General features: G+C 35.0%; 1 protein-coding gene across 1 annotated transcript in view; it reads left to right on the top strand.

The window, feature by feature from the left end:
- The window catches only part of LOC113050237 (angiopoietin-4-like), a 34,738-nt gene that overhangs the window by 1,315 nt on the left and 14,388 nt on the right, over window positions 1-19,035 (top strand). The window contains exons 2-3 of the mRNA XM_026213022.1: window positions 16,205-16,354; window positions 16,826-16,947. Coding sequence (XP_026068807.1) covers window positions 16,205-16,354; window positions 16,826-16,947 — 272 coding nt within the window. The remainder of the gene's footprint in view (window positions 1-16,204; window positions 16,355-16,825; window positions 16,948-19,035) is intronic.

The raw sequence follows: 19,035 nt of genomic DNA, 5'->3' as shown, positions 1-19,035 counted from the left end.
GAAAAGTTAATTGTCTGAATAAAGATTCAATTTAAAAATGTAAAAGTAAATTGTCCCTGTAGGTGAATGCGGGTCTTCAGCATAGTAAAATAATTAAACTAATGACCAAACAGCAGATTTTATGATGCATTGCATCATTTAACAAATTATCGTACCGGTCAGAGCAAACATTTACACCCCTATTTCAGACCTGCAGCCCATTTATATTCAGACGAGTGAACTGTTAGGGTGCAGATGCCGGCCAAATGTCCAGATGTAGATGCAGGCTGAGCTGGTTTGAGAAGCTGCGCGATGCAAATACATTTATCAAAACTGAATGGAAAGAAGTTCTGGTTGAAAACTCAATACAGAATGGTTTCCAAAAACACGACCTGTTGAAAGGCGACTCAGCCATTTGACGGATTCCAAACCTCCAATGCTTTTGGAACTGTCATGTGTGATTTCCATTAACAGGGCTCTATTTGCAACTTCAGCCAAGTGCATTGACTAAGCCCGGTTTCAGACATCAAAGTGAGATTGCAAGAACTCTCACATCTGAATAAATAGATGAAATACTCATTTCGGTAATAATACAAAAGTGGCATTTAAACAGGAGCCAGATGACAAAACCAGAGAAGCATTTTGACCTTGCAGAGTGATTTACTACTCCATTCAAATGTGTAGAATACAATGCTTGATTGGCACTTCAAGGGCACGTTGCTTGGTGACATTAATTGAGCTAATGAATAGATGAAGTGCCACAGTGTAGAGTGAAAGTTTGCCATGCGTGTGCATGTTTTGCATCTGTCTCTATGTATACAGTACACCACCCAAGTTGACAGGCTCAAAGGGAAATGGCTTGCACCTCGACAGGAAAGAGACGCGACCTTCGACTCTGGTTAAGGAAAGGTCAGATTCCGATAAGAGCCGTTAAATTATAAACACTTGCTGCTCTCATTGCGTTCATGCCTTTATGAATTAAATTTGTGGTAAATGACAAGCAGCACGAAAACTTCTGTTTATTTCTGTAATTTCTTTCTTCTCTTTTTTTTTTTGCTGATAAAGTCATTTGTAATAGTTAAGATTATTCAGTTAGAAAAAATAGTTTGAAGACTTTTCAACTCAAATTTAATATAAATGCAACTTAAATATAAAATAAAAAATGTACATAGCTTACATTTAAATATTTAATATTAAAAACCTAAAGTGTATATATAAATATATATATAAACTGTACTAACTATAATCTAATCTAATTGTATTTAGAGTTAAATGTTTATATAAAATAGATGATATGTATCATTGATTTAAAATCCTAACAAGCAACAGGCTGAATGTGCAGACTTGAATGTAAGGTATTCAGTAAGCGAATTAAAATCCTTTGAGGGCCTCGTACATGTGTTGGTCTGGCTGTATAATTGGGCAAAATGTTTATGGAGGAGGAGTGTTTAGTTTACTTGCAAATGACTGAAACTAAACGGATATGCCTTCTTAGATTGCTCCTGCTGCTCACCCTTTACCTGATAACTGCATTCACAAGCAATAGGAGGCATGCCATGTATTTGACTCCATTAACAGGAAAGAGAGGAGGGAGGAGGCTGGTATATGGAGCATAGGAGTATATGGAAAGCATGAGGAGCCATTTGAAGTATTTGCTTATTTTTTTGTGTAATGGCCGTGGACCAGAGATCTCCCTGGAAAAGAGTTCTTCAAAGGCCAAGGGATTAGCGATTGTACGTCCCATTTAGAGCAGCTTGAGATATGGCAAAACCCCAGACCCCTTTGAGTGGGAGCCTCGCTGGACACTGAATAACAAGAAAATGACTAGAAAAGATCCTTCAGAGCACTCAACCAAAACTTCTATTCATGGGCTTTTTGGCTTAATGCTCTGATTGGTATAGAAAAAACACATTGGAGCTGAGGAAAAGAAGCAATTGTTAATGTGAAGTTGTGAAAACATCTTTATTTAAGATTTTTTTTTATAAAAGCAAGGGGAAAAGCTGCATATACTGTGTGTATATATATATATATATATATATATATATATATATATATATATATATATATATATATATATATATATATATATCCAGCAAGGATGCATCAAAATTGATCAAAAGTGACAGACTATACTAGAACACAGGTCCCCAACCACCGGGTCGTGACCCACCACCAGGCCATGGAAGAATTCCTACCGGGTCACAAGAACATTCTGGGAAAAATGTGTATAGATATGACACTCTGTTATTTATTGCGTGTTAATGATTGTTCTTATTATTCAGTATTTTTATTGTATGCAATTTATATGGAGTAGCAATTTGACAATTTCTTTTGACAAGTTCTCGCACACAATCAAAGTGCACATAAGCATATAGAGACGTGTTTCAGCCAGCGCGGAAATACCGAGTTGCATATAAAGGTAGTTTATATCAAAAATGACATTGTCATTGTGCTTTTCAAAAAAAGTAACCAAAGTTTGGACTAGTGTGGAATAAGTGTCTAGCATAATCTTAAGACTACATCTAGTTTTCTGCTTAAATCCCAGCTCTCCTCAATAAGCCGCATGGTTTGAGGTATGATTCACGTCTGTAGTGCAAATTGTGCAGGACAAGTATTTACAAAAGTTTAATACTATTCGTTAGGGGTTTGTTGAAATCCCTAACCCTAAATTTGAGCAATAATAATAGTGATGCTTGCCTAATTATTGGCAATACAGCACAATGCCAATGGTCAGCATGCGTCATAACTGAAGCAAGACCTGCAATTTGGTAACAGCTATGCATTAATCACTCGGCAATCAATGCTCTTTTCCAAGGACGCTGTAAAAACAACATTAAGAGCCAAATGTAGGCTTGCTTTAAACTGTTTGTGCAAAGGTGGCTCAATTATTACTTCGCAACAGAGCCACTTAGAAAATTAAAGTTAGAAAGTAAATGCAGAAAGAAGACAGTAAAACTTCTCAGCATGTGACTGGATCTAATATGTGCTGTTTCTTCTAATGCAACATCACATTAACAAGCCTCCAGATTATCAGCTAATAGTGTTTTGTTCTCTGGCCTATTGTGCATATCATTCCTCAGTGGAGAACTGAGAGAGATAGATGCAACGGAGCAGAGGATGGGAAAATGCGAAGCCTGCCGAGTTTACGATGTCTCGGCACCGTCTTTAATGAGCCTGTAAAACGCCACGGTTGCAGGACTTCCTTGGGAGTGGAGGGAGGGCTGAACTGCTGATTACTTCTGCTATCAACATGCCAAATCTGAGCCGTACACATCAAACGCTCACTCAGCGCGCATGTTTTTGTGAAGAATTTTCTCTAGGAGCTCGAAATAAAAGTCGTACCCTTGTGGGAGGCTCTCAAATATGTTAGAGATCCCTGAGAATTGGAGACTGTTGCGTTGAATGCAACATAACTTTTGGTCTGGAATGAATTTTGTCATTTTCGAATAGTTCACTTGCGTCTTCTGTAAAAATCGATGCACATTTTTGACAGCTCTGAATGATTCTGTAAGCCAAATGCCTTTACATTGCTTTCAAGTATTTGAATGTCCGCTTTGAACTCTGGATCTCTGCAGAAGTCCAGTGGCACTGCAAGATATTGAGTTCGAATAATACGCACAATGTCTTAAATTTGCGTGTTCTTGTCTTTTATAAATGTCGTCTCTATTTTTTCCTGCTCGTATATTGAGTTTGGCTCAGATCACAGCAGAAGGCTTCACTTTGTTAAACAAACATTGCTCTCGTGTTTATCATTCTTGGGGAAGTGTCTTTGAGAGCAAAGAGAGATGTGGGGCTTGGGGAAGAGCTGGACGTGGGCTCGCTTGTGTTGCTTTCACTGACATCAGTCAACATTAGGAGATCTCCCCTGGAGCCAGAACTCCTACAGAGTGACAACCGCCTCGCTGATAGAGCTGAACTTCACAGGCGCTTTGGCACCAGAGCTGTATCTACTGAACATTTAGCTGTCATTGAAATATTACCAAAATTCTGGTAGAGTTCAAGACCTTTCATTGTTGTTTTGCAGCCTAATCCGTTTATATCTTATTTGTCATTTTGATTTTATAATATTCAGTGTAACTTTCATATTTTCATATTTTAAACTCTGTAAGAAATGAAGTCACTGTGTAAGATAAAAAATTCACAATTACAAGAAATGCATTTGTGAGATCTAAATTAATAAAAACAATTTCACAATTAACATTTGCATTTAGAGCTTCCTTTGTATTATATATAAATAAACAGAAATAACATGTTATTTGTAAAAGTAACTAAATAAAAATTCTAAAAGAAACAATTTTACTTCAATAAAGTGTCATAGCAACTAGACATTCATCATGTTCTTATTTAAGATTAATATTAAATGGATAGTGTGCCCAAAAATGAACATTTTATCAGCATTTATTCAGCGTAAAGTTGTTCCAAGTTTCTTTCATAAAGATATTTAAACAAATGTTGGTAACAAACCATTGACTTCCATTGTAATTTTTTCTTTTCATACTATGTTGGTCAATTGCTGCCAACAACTGTTTAGTTACCAACATTCTTGAAAATATCTTCTTTTTGCTTCTTTTGAGCAATTTGACGGTGAGTATAAATGACAGATTTTTATTGTCGTTTAAACTATGACTTTAAGTGTGTTTTGTGTTGCATTTGTAAGTGTGTGTGTGGTTTGAACTATGAGTCTCCTGACTCAAAATAAGATGTTAGGACCAATTATGGAATATGAAAGCAAACGGCAGCATTTTGTGGTAATGAAAACAATGTTCTTGGCTTGGCCAGAATTTAATTTTTCCCTGACTTAAATAATAATAATAATTTAAACCATGATTCATCTTTTGGGCTGTTAATCTTCTAAGACATCTTAATAATTTATCATATTCTATTATTTCAGCTAATCAGACGATACAACATTTTTTTTTTCTTGCCATGTGCTATTGATAAATGTGGTATTATTGATTTTGCAGTGTGAACATTATTCTACTTCATTAGACTTTTTGTCATGGATTTAACTACAAAATTTAGAGAGAGAGCAGAGGGATTTAGAGACACAAACTATGTTCTTTGTTTTGTATCACAAGTGTCCTGAGACATCTGCTTATGGGTGCTTGAGTCAGCACTTCTCATTCTTTGCTCTTGTGTATGCATCTAAATTCAACATCATGCTACTTATGTAAAAGCCAAAAAACAAAACAAGCTTTTGCCATTTCAGTTGGTTACACTGCACAGAAATTGCACACTTCAACTTTAAGATGGTTAGCCATTTTGGAAAGATAATTTCACCTGCAAGGTACAACGAATGAAAATGTTCTGGAAAGCGTGCCTTTCTCTGTGATGGTACCATGAGGCGTTGCTCACCATGTAAAAAAAAAATCTTGAGACTACATAAAAATAAATGATATAATACAGCAACACATTGTGAACCAAAGCATTCTTTCATTTTTATATGTTCAAGTTCAAGTTAAAGTCTTCAGTAAGACTGAACTTCAAAAACCAAATTGCATCCTACACCTGGAACTATAGCTGAATCTTATTACAGGTGAGTGATTAGAGTCTTGAGGTTTGCTGTTTGTTCTTGTGAGGCACAGGGTTTTGTCTTGGGTTGATCAAAGGCATTTTTCTAAGTCAACTCATACTAACTGGTAGCAGTGATTTACCCCCACCATCGTGTGCATGCAGTACATCTTTAAAACTGTGATAACTGTCTTCCTCAATTTCCTTTAAAAAGGCTGTTTAATAATAACAAGTACAATATAATAAATGTGTATCCTGTTTTAGGGTCAAATGTGGAGATCACACGAAAATAGATGGTTTCAACCTATCCTGTCCCCACTTGAGAACCCATTAGTGTTTCAATCCCTCAAGTACTGGACCATCTGTTGTGCTTTTCCTTGGAACGAGTTATAGTTCTGTTCTTTACAGTGTTTTCTTACACTTCTGTTTTTTCTTGCTGATGTGAAGGAACTTCAGTATAAAATTTCAGTTTGGGCAGATTTTCCAATGGCACATTACACAATTGCAATAATCCATTATATGGAATAAAACTGATGCTCATTCAAGAAATGCTACAGATGGGACTCTTACTTTCTCCAAACATTAGAACACGTGTGTTTCCATGGCTGCACATCAATAATAAATCTGTAGATGGATTTCTAATTCCAGCTCTGCAGTACATTTTTATTTCAGATACAGTTTATATGAATTTCTTAATTATATTGGAACTTAACTGACATAAAAATCATATAAATTGATTTATAATTTATTTACGAACCGTTATATCAATTATTAAATTATATTTTATTCAACAATAATTTATACATTTATAATTAGTACATAAATTATTTATAATTTGCCATTTTCATTTAAAAACTTTCAAACATTACATGTTTTCTAATGAATATTGTTTTAATTGGTGCACATAATGAGATCTTCCTCCAGGAAGTGACATCGGTTTTAAGTTTTAAGCTCCATCTCGGTTGTAAAGAAAACATGGTTGTCTTCCAGAGGAGCAGTAACTCTGATAATCATAACTGATGGGATAGTCTAGCTCTATCAAATATAGTCTTAACCCTTCCACCTCTGAGTAATCTTAGGCCCGAGATTAGAAATTACTCTTTAAGCAACAGTTTTTTGGAGTGACTTGTTTGATTTATCTTGTCTAGCATTAGTTTTAATAGAATTACATGATATGCTAATTCATTAATTGTATTCGAGCACATCAGTATTTGCAGAGAAAAGTGGGTAATAGTTTAGAAGCTATTTAATTTCATATAACTGAACATGAAAGGATGGTCAGATAATTTATGTTCAAATTAGTTTTAAAAATGCAGTAAATTCATGTTTTAAATTATGAACATTTTGCAAAAATCTCAATTTATGTTTCACAGTGATACATTGATACTGCATATTGATATAATTGTTATCTTAATTAAATAGTGGTAGAGCTCAATGGTAGAGCATTGTGTTAACAGTGCAAAAAGTTTTGGGTTTGATTCCCAGGGAACACGTTAGGTAAAAAAATGTTAGCCTGAATGCACTGTAAGTTGCTTTGGATAAAAGCGTCTGCTAAATGCATGAATTTAATTTAATATAAAGCTACTAATGCACAACTAAAATAAAAGCTGTGAAATTAAAAATAAAGCTAATTCTTAATATCAATAAAAACAAAAACAGTAACTCATAAATTGAAAATACATTCTTCCCTGAATATAACGGAAACAACAGCACAACATCCTTTAAAAACTGATATCAAGAATTAACAATGAACTGCACTGCACCATAATCAACTGCCACAGCCCAATCTTTCTCTCGAGTCTAATCTTCTCAATGAATCAGTTGATTCAGTTCAGAAGACAGAATGATTCATTCCCAAATTCAGCGGTTCCAGAAAATTTGATGTTATCTGTTGTGCCAGTTGCAGATCATTTTCAACCTTATCTGATTGCATTACCAGAAATGGTGACTTTGTACAATGAAAGTTTAAGATATGACATGATATGATTTCCCCTGTTTGTGTTCTAATGAGTATGATGGATTGCTTTCTTCCCTGATGGTCTGCTTGGCAGATCACATTATCAGATTGTGCTATAAAACGTACATCTACTTTGACAGGTCAATCGTATATTTAACATCTTTTAGCACAGCTCTGGATTTTCTATTTGTTTTCCATAATCTTTGAAGCTTCACCAACTCTGATGAGTTTACAGATGATGGAGCCATAACCAAAATCCCAGTACAATCATAAATTTAGCTCACCACAATCCTCTTTGGCTTGTTTATGAATTCGATGGGACAGAAGCTAATTCTGGTCTTTAATCCATTAGGGAACAATTTACAATAAAAATGGCAGTTTTATGGGGGGGAGGGGATCATTTTTTAAATATAATGATGAACCATGACATTGAATAAGAGTTTATATAGGCTATGCAAGATCGGGCTAGTTGCCACGTGTAATTTTCTCTCAGTTTGATGTTTAAAATATTGACTTAAATAAAACGCCACTTTTTTGTGGTGTTTAATTTTTTTATCAACATGATGCTGCAGCAGGTGGCAACAAGCGACTGTATAAATGAACCGTTGAATTCTGATTAGTAAAAAAATAAGAAGATTCATTCATGAGCAAAAAAGTAAATTCTTTATTAGTGAGTCATTCAATCATTCAATAGATTCATTCAAATGATTCAGAAACAAAATACAGCTACTGCGTGTTGATTGGAGAAACATATGATTCAGATTCAGATTTGGTTCAAACTATCTATTCCGTTGATGCAGCAAAAAAAATAAATAAAAATAAATAAATAAATAAATATTAATAATAAAATAAAATAATCAACAAATAACTGGAAATATTGTGTCTAAAAAAAATTTAAGTTACTCAATCTAACTTCTAGTATGTTAAAATGTTGCATAAAAACAATGCCACATTCAACCCTGACACACTGCTATACAGAAATACAGGAATTTTGCTTAATTGTTCAACATGAAATTAAAAACAATTCACGAAACAGTAAAAATTTCAGAATCATTAGTCATCTTAGACACACACAAACACATCAGATATTTGACTTAAATTTTTACTTACTGATAGTCTTTCTTCATGTGACAAATAGCCCCGGTCTCTTTATATAGCATCAGTCTTGTAGTCATCAGTATCTGGTTATGTGTGAGCCAATGGGAAGAATCCATGCAAACGTCAGTAATGTTGAAGTCTTCAGTGGCTTTGACAGTGGGGCGTCTCTCTGTAACCATGCTGATAGAATTAGCAATAGGATGTTCTCAGACCGGGTGTATTTTTGGGGCATTCAGTACAAGAGAACAGAGACAAGAGACTATTTCTTGTTTGACCTCACTCAGAATGTTTTAGAAAATGTAGAGTAAAGAGAAAACTGGAGATATTCCAGATATATATATATGAACATACACATAGGGTTTTCCCTTTAACATCAGGCTAAACACTTTAGCCATTGAGGGACACATAACATCCCACTCTTTCCTTTTCTGAGTATCCAGACTCTCTCTGGACGCTGCTTGTGTGATGAATGTTAATCATAGTACAAAAACATGATGCATTATTGATGATAAATGAGTGTCTAATTGCTGTCTGAGGAAACAACTTGTTTTTGCAGTATCATGTGAATCTGAGAGCATGTTAATACTATTCACAAATTAATTGAACATATTTAGCTGTCAGAAGGACAGTTTTTTATGTGCACATTCCTGTCCCCTCACCGGCACACTGTCATAATGGATTAGTGGCTCAATGCCACCATAAACAGCCCAGACATCAACACAGTCGTTTTTATGCACTGTTAGTTTCCCATTTACAATAAACTGACACTCTGAGACTCTTTTGAAAAGATCTAGTCAAGGATCCCTGTTGGAAATTTGGAACTAATCCTAAAGGGACTTTTCTTGAAGACTTTCAATGTAGTACAAAACAAAACTAGATTTAGTTCCCAATAGCAATATTATGTTTCTAAATAGGATGAAATACCCCCATAGAACATTTGAAAGCAATCTTTTAGTATCTTTAAACTTAAATTAATTTTTTTGTACATTCTTGTAGCTTTATTCCAACACTTTAAACTATACAAACTTTACAGTGCTAAAGGTTTAGTTTAACTTAAAATGAGAGTAAATGACTAAAATATAGTAATCAAAACTACAGTAGTATATCAGTGATAATAAAATAACGCTGGTAGAGAATAAGATCGAAAGTATGCGTTCACTTAATTCTATATCTATTTAATAGTGATGCACTGAAATGAAAATTCTTGATGCACACTTGGCGGAAAAACATTTTAGTGATAATGAATAATAATTAAAAAAAGCCAATAATACACTTTTACTGAAAGTAAAACAATACAGTTGGACAGAGAATATATTAATATAGAATATCCATATATATTTTTTTTCTGTTCCATGGACCAGAATCAGATTTAACTGAATTATCCAAACAATGTGGTCCTACAAAGCTATTATTATCATAGCATGTGCGCTCAGCATAAAGGGTAGCATCATTTTACCAGTGGTGCCCAGTACAGCTGCACTTATATGGCATTATAAAAAGGACCAAAAAAAAGCACTTTGCTTCCTGCACCCGCCTGACTTAACGTGACATCGTTCGTATGCCTGTCTACGTCTCATCAGTATCTTAAATGGAATGGAATAAATAGTGGAATTAAATAAATAAATACATTTCAGTGCATCCCTATTTTGATATAAGTGACTGTCATTTATGAATTCACTTAGATTTTATATGATGAGTGGGTGGATAAATGAAAAGGCAGGTGGAAAAATCAATATGCCTCTTTAGAAAAGTGGAGAAATTGTGGAGAGCAATTATAGACTCAACACCACTAATTTTATCCATCTGGTTTATTTTAAAAGTGAGATGTGTGAGACATTTGTTGCAGGAATGATTACCTGTGGATCAACTCTGTTTCTGCTCACTATGGCCTCGCCACCATTTAGTACAGCTGGCCCAAGTATTAACATCAAATTAAAACTAAGGAAGTCCTCGTGACTAAAGGAGGCCTGCTAAATTGAGCTCAAATCTAGTCATGTTAATCATGTTAGTCATGTCATTTGTTGAGTTTCTGTCTAATCACACAGTGTCACAGTAAGGCATGAAAGGCCAAGTTTGTCCGGTCAGCAGTGAGGGGTATTAAAGTTGAAAGATAACATAATAAAATTAAACTAGGCAGCATACTGAGCCTATAGTGGTCTTCTGAGCCATATTTTTCACACCTACAGATTTACAAAATCAAAACCATAAAAGGATGTTCAAAACTTAATATCCTGGAATATTAATAAATTGAAGGGGGGAAAAGGCTCTGTAGCTGGAACATTTTCATTTTTTCCCCTAATAAAACCTAGCAGACTTTGTTTGCAAACATTAAACACTACATTATAAACAGAATAGAAAAATATTTATGGAATAAATGTTTTTAGAATGATGTTATATTTGTGAAGACGGTGCAGTGGTGTAGGATAAACATTTTGTTTTTTTACGGGATTTTTTAGAGTTGAGCAATGCTAAAACAATGGCAGATCTGAAAGCTTAAACAGTTTCATGTATTTCTTGAAATGAATGCTGTAGATGACTGAAACATGTAATTAAGTTCTGAATGGAATGCTATTGAATTGACTACCAGTGTTGGGGTATCGCATTACAAGTAATGAGAGTTACCTACTCAGATTACTTTTTTCAAGTAACTAGTAAAGTAACACACAAAAACAAAGTTACTTTGTTTTCCCGTTAATTGGCTGACAAGTCTCCTGTCCCCATACTGGGAGAAATCAGAAGTACAGAGGCGTGTGAACATGATGTTATGGTAGTTCTAGACTAAATGTAAATGTGCATTAATTCATCTCACCCAAGAAAAAATAAAATGTAGTATTCATCAAAATTAATTAACTCAAATGTATCTAATCCCATTTGATTAAATAATGTCTTTGCTGCTGACCTTTGATGATCAAGTTCAACCATACTAATAAGCAACAATTACTTTAGATAAACTAACAAACGTCCTTCATTGTTTTTTTTATTAATGTGTTGAACCCTCTTCTCTATGATGACTAATGACTCTGCAGCCTGAGGTTTAGTCATTCAAGTTTTTGGTGTGAAAGGGCTTTTACGCAATATTGTAGTGCATTACTTTTAAAAGTAACTTTCCCCAACACTGTTGATTATTGCATTAGTGTGCTAGTTGTCACACGACCTGATTTCATTCAATGAAGGCTGCTTGTTACCACCACGGGATAAAAAATAATAAGAGTAAATATATATGACTTTTATTAGCTATCGTAAATCTGACTTTTTTTCTCAGTTTACATCTCAGAATTATACCATAATTTTTACTATACCAAATCATAATGCCAAATCTGCTATTTTGTCTGAAAAAAAAAAAAAAAACAGACAGGAGAGTTAATTTAGTAGGACAAAAAATAAATAGAGTATGCAGTATACAGCATACTATAGGCATATACTGTGCAGTATGCAGTAAGCATACTTTACTGTTCACATATTCACATAATAAATTGTAATATATTATCGATATATCTGTTCAAATAAATGCAGCCTTTGTAAGCCCTCATTACCGCCAGCTGAATTCCATTCTCTCATCATCACACCTGTTCGCTATCTGTCCCTTTGCCTTCGCTATATCTAGCTCTCTTTTTCGTATCTGTGTTGTTGGATTATTGTTAAAACTAGATGCACGGAGCTGAGCGTAATCGTAACTCCATTATAGTCTTGTCTTGCCCTGTCTAAGTCTAGTCCTGCTCTGTCTAATTCAGTGTTTCTTGTAGAGCCTAAGTGTAGTGGTTGTGCTTACCTCCTCTGTGCTGTGCCCGCAGCGGGATTCATAGAGGGTTGCAGAGAACTGAGCTTCTCACCTGTGCTCCTGGTCTCGCCGCCCAAAGAGTCGCCCGACCTCCGGCTGTAATCCTGAGTTCCCTTTGAAGAAGTGGTCAAGGACCCGGTTTACTTTATGCATCCTCAGTTCTGTTAATTGTGCGGTGCATCATTAGTTTCTTCATTAAAACAAGACTGTCTCTGCCTTTGTCTCTGGACCCCTCTCTGTATCACAGTAAGAGGCTTATTGTCCCTTGTAGGGAAATTTGAAGTAGACACTAAACGCTCCAACATAACCTGGTACACACACAATACATACAATACATATCCATCCAAAAACGCACACACATAAAACATAAGTGCCACTGCTCTAGATTTAGCAGCTTAATAGACACAGGCAAAACTGAGTTTTTAAAACGGTTCAATTTGCATCGTGGGATCCTGTACCTTCTCCCAGAAGGTAAAAGTTTGTAACATGAGTAAAGTACATGGGACGAATAACTTAGGATCCTTTTAGCCTTTTTCAATGTACATTTTGGTCAGTATATAATGAAATCAATAATGCTGAACTGGAGCCAACACTTCTTTTGAGCCGTTTTCAGAAACCTGTCAGTAACGTACCGTCTTAACTTATTCATTGCCTGTAAGTAATTGCAGAAAAGTATTAATGATAAAATCTTTCAGAGCTCTTAGCTTTAAAAATAATCATTGGGGTTTCCGGGCCTATAGCAGTGGACGTCAAAGCAAATCCTGACAGATGAGAAAACAGAACTCAAGTTGCACAGCCACTAAAATCTGATCATCATGTAGAATGACACTACTATTTCTGAATTTGTATCGTCTTAAACCCTGTTTATAATGAGAGTGAGAAACATGACACAATAAAACTATAACATTCCCATTATAATTCATGAAGTTGTCTACACCGCAGACCGCTTTCCTGCAATGTAAACATTTGGCAAATCTCAGATTCCCAGATCTTTTGAACACAATCAAATGTGTTAAAAAGGCTAAACACTGACAGCGATTTTCCAGTGTGTTTGTTTGAGTTGTTTTACTCTGTTACAGTTACATAGTTCACCCCAAAATTAAAATGATATCGTGATTTACTCATTCTTGTGTCATTCCAAAACCATAATACTCTAAAAAGGGGAAATTTATAGCACAGTGTTGAAAGTCAAGGCTGTGACCGCATCTGTCAAGCAGGATTTCCATTAAAAAATGTCAGTCTTTTCCTCACACGAAGACTTGAAATGCATGTCATATGGGCTAATTTTATTGTTTTTCATGATGCTTTTTGAAGTTTGTCAGCCCCTAGTGGCCATTCACATTCATTGTATAGTAAAGAACAGTGTGAACATTCTGCAAAATGTCTTCTTTCAAGTTTCACATGGTTCTTTTATTTAGAAACAGAGAATGGCATTCGTTTCAACCCATTTTACTTCCGTAGGGATAATAAAATGTAATACAGAATTTATTAGCAGGATTTATTAAAGAATATAAAGATGAACATTTTTGTTCTATAAAATAACATGCACAGAAGAATCCTATGCAATAAGACCAGGAACATCTTTTAAGAATGAAAATATAGAGTCCTATTTGATTTCATGTGTATTTTAGTGTCTAGGGGTTTTCTCGTTTTGTTTTGATGAATATTATTTATTATTATTTTTATTATTATGCTTAATAATAATAAAAAAACATTAATGGAATGCATTCATTAATTTGTATTTATTTATACAATTATCATATTTGAATAATATTTATTCATTTATTTATATCTGCATGAATCTTAATGACATATCAAATCATGTTAATTCTATCAATATATTCATTCTTAGTTATTGTATTAATCATTCATTGCATTTTATGAAACATCAATAATCATTGTCTTGTCAGTGTCTCTCTCTCTCTCTCTCTCTCTCTCTCTCTCTCTCTCTCTCTCTCTATATATATATATATATATATATATATATATATATATATATATATATATATATATACACATGAATTATAAAAAAGTAATTGCGTATAAAAACAAATGTTAACAAATGTGTTATAAATTCTGATGTAATTTAAGTGTTATCCCAGAAACTATAATACTAAACCATTTATTTATTTCTTTGTAAATCAGTATTTGTCCTCATTTAACCCATGTTGATAATATATAGCAGCGCAAAATCTGGGCTGCTAACAGACAAGTTATACTTTTAAACCCCACAAGGGTTGATCCATGAACTATTACCAATGTGCCCTTGAGCAAAACACTTAACCCCAGGTTGCTCCGTAAGTGTCATATAAATCACTTTGTCAGCTAAATGACAGAGTAGCTAGTTTATAACAAACAAAACAATGATTGATCACGAAACAATTACTGGAATTCATGCTGCTATGTTTTTGAAAATGATGTCATCTGCATGAATCTTTATGAAGCAAACAACCCAACACAATCATTCTGAAGTGATCTCCTATAAACATCTGTAGTGTGTGTGAATGATCATCCGTGTCGTGACTGCATGCAGATCGCCATGACTCAGCAGAAATAATCTCTGAAGAGCATTACATTTACATTGGTGGTGTTTTTACAGTAAGGAGATGTCCCAGGAAGCTCTGGTCAAAATGAGATGAAACATCTGGTTTTGGTTAGCGCTCGTAAAGCGGATCCAACTGAATCCAGATCAGCGTTCCCAAGCTGGACTTGTCCTATGTGATTTTAATCCAAGGCAGGAAGCTTGGGTCAATTAATCGGTCAGGACACACTGCGTCTTTAGGGAGACGAAAACAACAAAAGAAAACCTGACCTTTACATTCTTGTTTGCGTTAATTCGTTTTTGCAAACCAACCATCATGTTTTAATTATGACTAACATACACTCTTAAAAGTAAAGGTTCTTTACTGGCATCAGTGGTTCCATCAAGAACTTCCTTCCATTCCAAATAATGTTCTTTATAGTGGAAAGAGGTTCGTTAGATATTTAAATTTATGCTCTACATACAAAGAATTAAATGTTTTTTTAAGAACTGTTCACTTAAAGGTTCTTTGATGAACTTAAAATCGTTCTTCTATTTGGAACTATTCATGCCAGGGCACTGAATGCGTTTTGTAGCGATTGATATTGAAATATCACTATTATACATTTCTAACACAGTCTCTACATCAAAAAGCATCTTCCTTTTCCATTTAAGTTCTGATAGACCACATCAAGTGCATAGCTCTTCCTCAGGGTTTAACATGTTTATTTCCATCATGATAAAATGATCCTTCATTAGTCCTTCTCTCAGGGTCAGTGTAGTCTTGGTGATGCTTTATTTATTTTTTTGTCTTTTGAGACTGAGAGGGTCACTATACCGCACCTCACCTTTGCCTGGCACTGGATCTTCTCCCAGTGGATTTAAAACCCACTGGCTAGTGGAAAAATCCTGTTTTTGATCAACTTTCCAGCTCTTGAGTCCACAATGTTGAGTGCTTCAAAGAAAGGAAGCAGAGAGGACACATCACCGCCAAAAAAGTGGCCCTCGTAAACACCCTTCTGAATTTTTAAATGACAAATGGGACTAAAACAACCATCATGTTTTCATTATGACTATCATACACTCTTAAAAAAGTAGTTGTTTTCATGAAGAACCTTTAACATCCATGGAACCTTTTCCATTTCACAAACGTAGTAAAAATGTACTTTTGTAAAATGTTCTTGACATAAAGAGAAAAAAAAACAAAGTTGGAATTCTCGCAACCTTTGGATTACGAGTCCGAATCTCTAACCATTAGGCCACGACTTCCCCCATAATATATTATCCTTTGAAGGTCAGTCCAACATGTTGCAATATGCAGAATTATCTGAAATCCCAATGTCTTTCCTTTGCTCAACAGTTAGAAAACTACATCCATCAGAAGACAGGGATGGTGCATTTTCAAGCTGATGCAGTCCATAACCAGACTGCCACTATGCTGGAGATCGGCACCAACCTGCTCACCCAAACCGCAGAGCAAACAAGGAAACTCAATGTCGTTGAAGCCAAGGTAATCTCATTCTACTATATATATATATATATATATATATATATATATATATATATATATATATATATATATATATATATATATATATATATATATATTAAAAACAGAAATATGTATATTTGGGGTCCAAAAATCTGAGACCACACTGAAAACCTGTATTTAAACCTGGAAAGTTGTTAAATGCTTCAAAATATTAAACATAGAAATGTTAAGGTAGAAGATTGTGATGGGAAAATCATAATGATTTTTCACAAATCAAATCTAATAACTGTCCGATTTTCTTTCCTCCACTGAAGCTCAAGAACATCTAAAATCATTCTGGAAAACATCATTTGTTGGTAGTTGCTTTAGTTGTCATTTAAACAAACAATCAGACTTTAGGACCCCACTGTATCATGTCATATATAAAGTAACATATATGATAGTTTTCTGTAATTTCCCATTCTTCATTTTATTGAATTCCATTTGAAGGTTATGAACCAGACATCAAGAATTGCAATTCAGTTATTAGAGAATTCATTGTCAACAAACAAACTGGAGAAGGAACTCTTAACACAGATTTCAGAAATCTCCAAACTTCAAGACAAGAACAGGTAAAACATTTCAATAAATCTTTGTTTTTTCTTTCATTTCATTCTGCTTCTTGTCTGGTAACTTAAAATTTACTTTTTATGTTAACATCAGCAGAAAGTTGTCAAACCAGTTACTTAATGTGACTGTATCAACCAAAACATCTTGATTGTATGTCATAGAAAGCAATGAGATAATCATATTCTTCCATATTCATAGTATAGCTTTATTCTCCTTATATGGCAACAGTTCTCTCATTTTTGTGTCCATTTTATTTCTCAAATGATATTGTATGAGAAACATCATACAAAGTGATGCTTGAGTGAGTCATAACTGAGAACTGGATTATGTAATTGTGCTCATTACAACTCTGAACAACTGCTGACCAAAAAGTTATCTGCAAGTCATTTTTTAGGGTCAGATAATGTCCACAACTGCACGTTCACACAGTGTATAGCAACTCTTGTCGCTCTTGTTGTTCTCAAAGCGATATTTTCCCATACTCGGCCAGTCGGAGAGAACAGCAGGGGTAAAGGTTTTGTAAAGGGAAATAATCAGCAACCTAATTGATTGTTTGTAATGTTTAATAACTACGGAGTAAGCACTGCACAGAAAGCAGACCCCAGGCAAGTTTCCTTTGCACACTTACAAAGCCGGACAAAGGGTTTCCCAGAAAACTTTGTACTTGGCTCTCACTAGATTAAACAGATAGCGCTTTTTGTCATTCAACTTTGACGACCAGTTGAACTGTGCTGCTAGTGATGTTTTGGTAGCTGCATTGGGGCATCAGACGTAGTTATAATGGACCACTACTTTACAAACAATTCAATTTTTCATGTTTCCCGTATGAGTGAGAACAGAGAGTTTTCGACCTTTCCAAGGTGACTTACAACTTGATAATTGCTCCCAGAATTGATGCGGGTTTAGAGAGGGTCAGCTTCATAGTGTAATAGCAGCAAACAATTGCTCGGCATTGTGTACACGTTACAAACTCTGGCAAGGGACTTCAACAGTCCATGCCAATCGATTGTGCGAAAACTATTTGTGTAATCAATCATGAACAATTTATAAACATAAGCATTCAGAACCACTGGCAACCAAAGTATGTTTAATGACTATCTACTGTAATTTAACAAAGTAAGCTTCCAGTTACATGGCTCAATGGGGTTTTGATTTGCTTTCCAGTTATTTTCAGCCTCGAACCCTCGGGTGGTGTTATTTTTTTAGCACTCACATTCACACTCGCTCACTAAATCACACACAGATTAAAGCTGGCAGGATTTTGTGGAGTTCCTCAGAAACTCATTTTTGTAGCAGTGGCTCATTGTTGTGCAGATGTAAATTGTTTTGATAGCGGGCGAGACTGATTCAGTGCTGTCTCCTCTGATCCAGACACTAAATCATGAACCTACATGCATAGCACTGATGGAAATACTTTTAGAAAATATAATTTTCTAAAGGTTCAGAGATCAGAGTAATTTCACATGACACAGTAACCCATTAGACAATAGAAACCAAACAGCTTTAGTAACAATTCGATTCGAATCCCACTCGGAGTGGAGCGAGTAGGACCGGTTAAATTTGGTGCCGTGACCCGGATGGGAGTGAGTTTTAGGGGGGTGAGTGTAACTGTCAGTAAGAGCTGTGTGTGTAAACCTTATTCCCCTGGTCTCAAGAGGTGCTTTAGTGATTGATGCTAGAGGCTCCAGTCTTAAGCCTCTTTGTTAGAGCGACCGCCTCCCTCGCCGGAGACCACTTTTCGAATCTCATTGGGAGTGAGGCGAGTAGGACCGTTTACATATGATTTCATATTGGTATGATGCTTATATCGATGGTACTTTATGTAAATACATGCTGTATGCTCAGAAAGTTGTTGTTAAAAAACTGCTGACTAAGAGGATGTTTACACAACACCATTTTCAACTAAAAAACTGAAAACGTTTTATGCATTTTGGATGTTCATTTACACAACAATAGCAAACTTTTGAAAATAAACTACGAAACTACGGAAACTACGGAAACATGAATTTGTGAAAGCAGTGATGTCATGTGCGTGTGTATTATGTGTTCAGCCTAAAGGTACTTGTGCAGGCGCGTAGTATTTCTTTAAA

This window comes from Carassius auratus, chromosome 31 (assembly GCF_003368295.1).
Source record: "Carassius auratus strain Wakin chromosome 31, ASM336829v1, whole genome shotgun sequence".
NCBI lineage: Eukaryota > Metazoa > Chordata > Actinopteri > Cypriniformes > Cyprinidae > Carassius > Carassius auratus.
The sequence above is the reverse complement of the archived record's forward strand: the minus strand, read 5'-3'. Positions and strand labels throughout refer to the sequence as shown.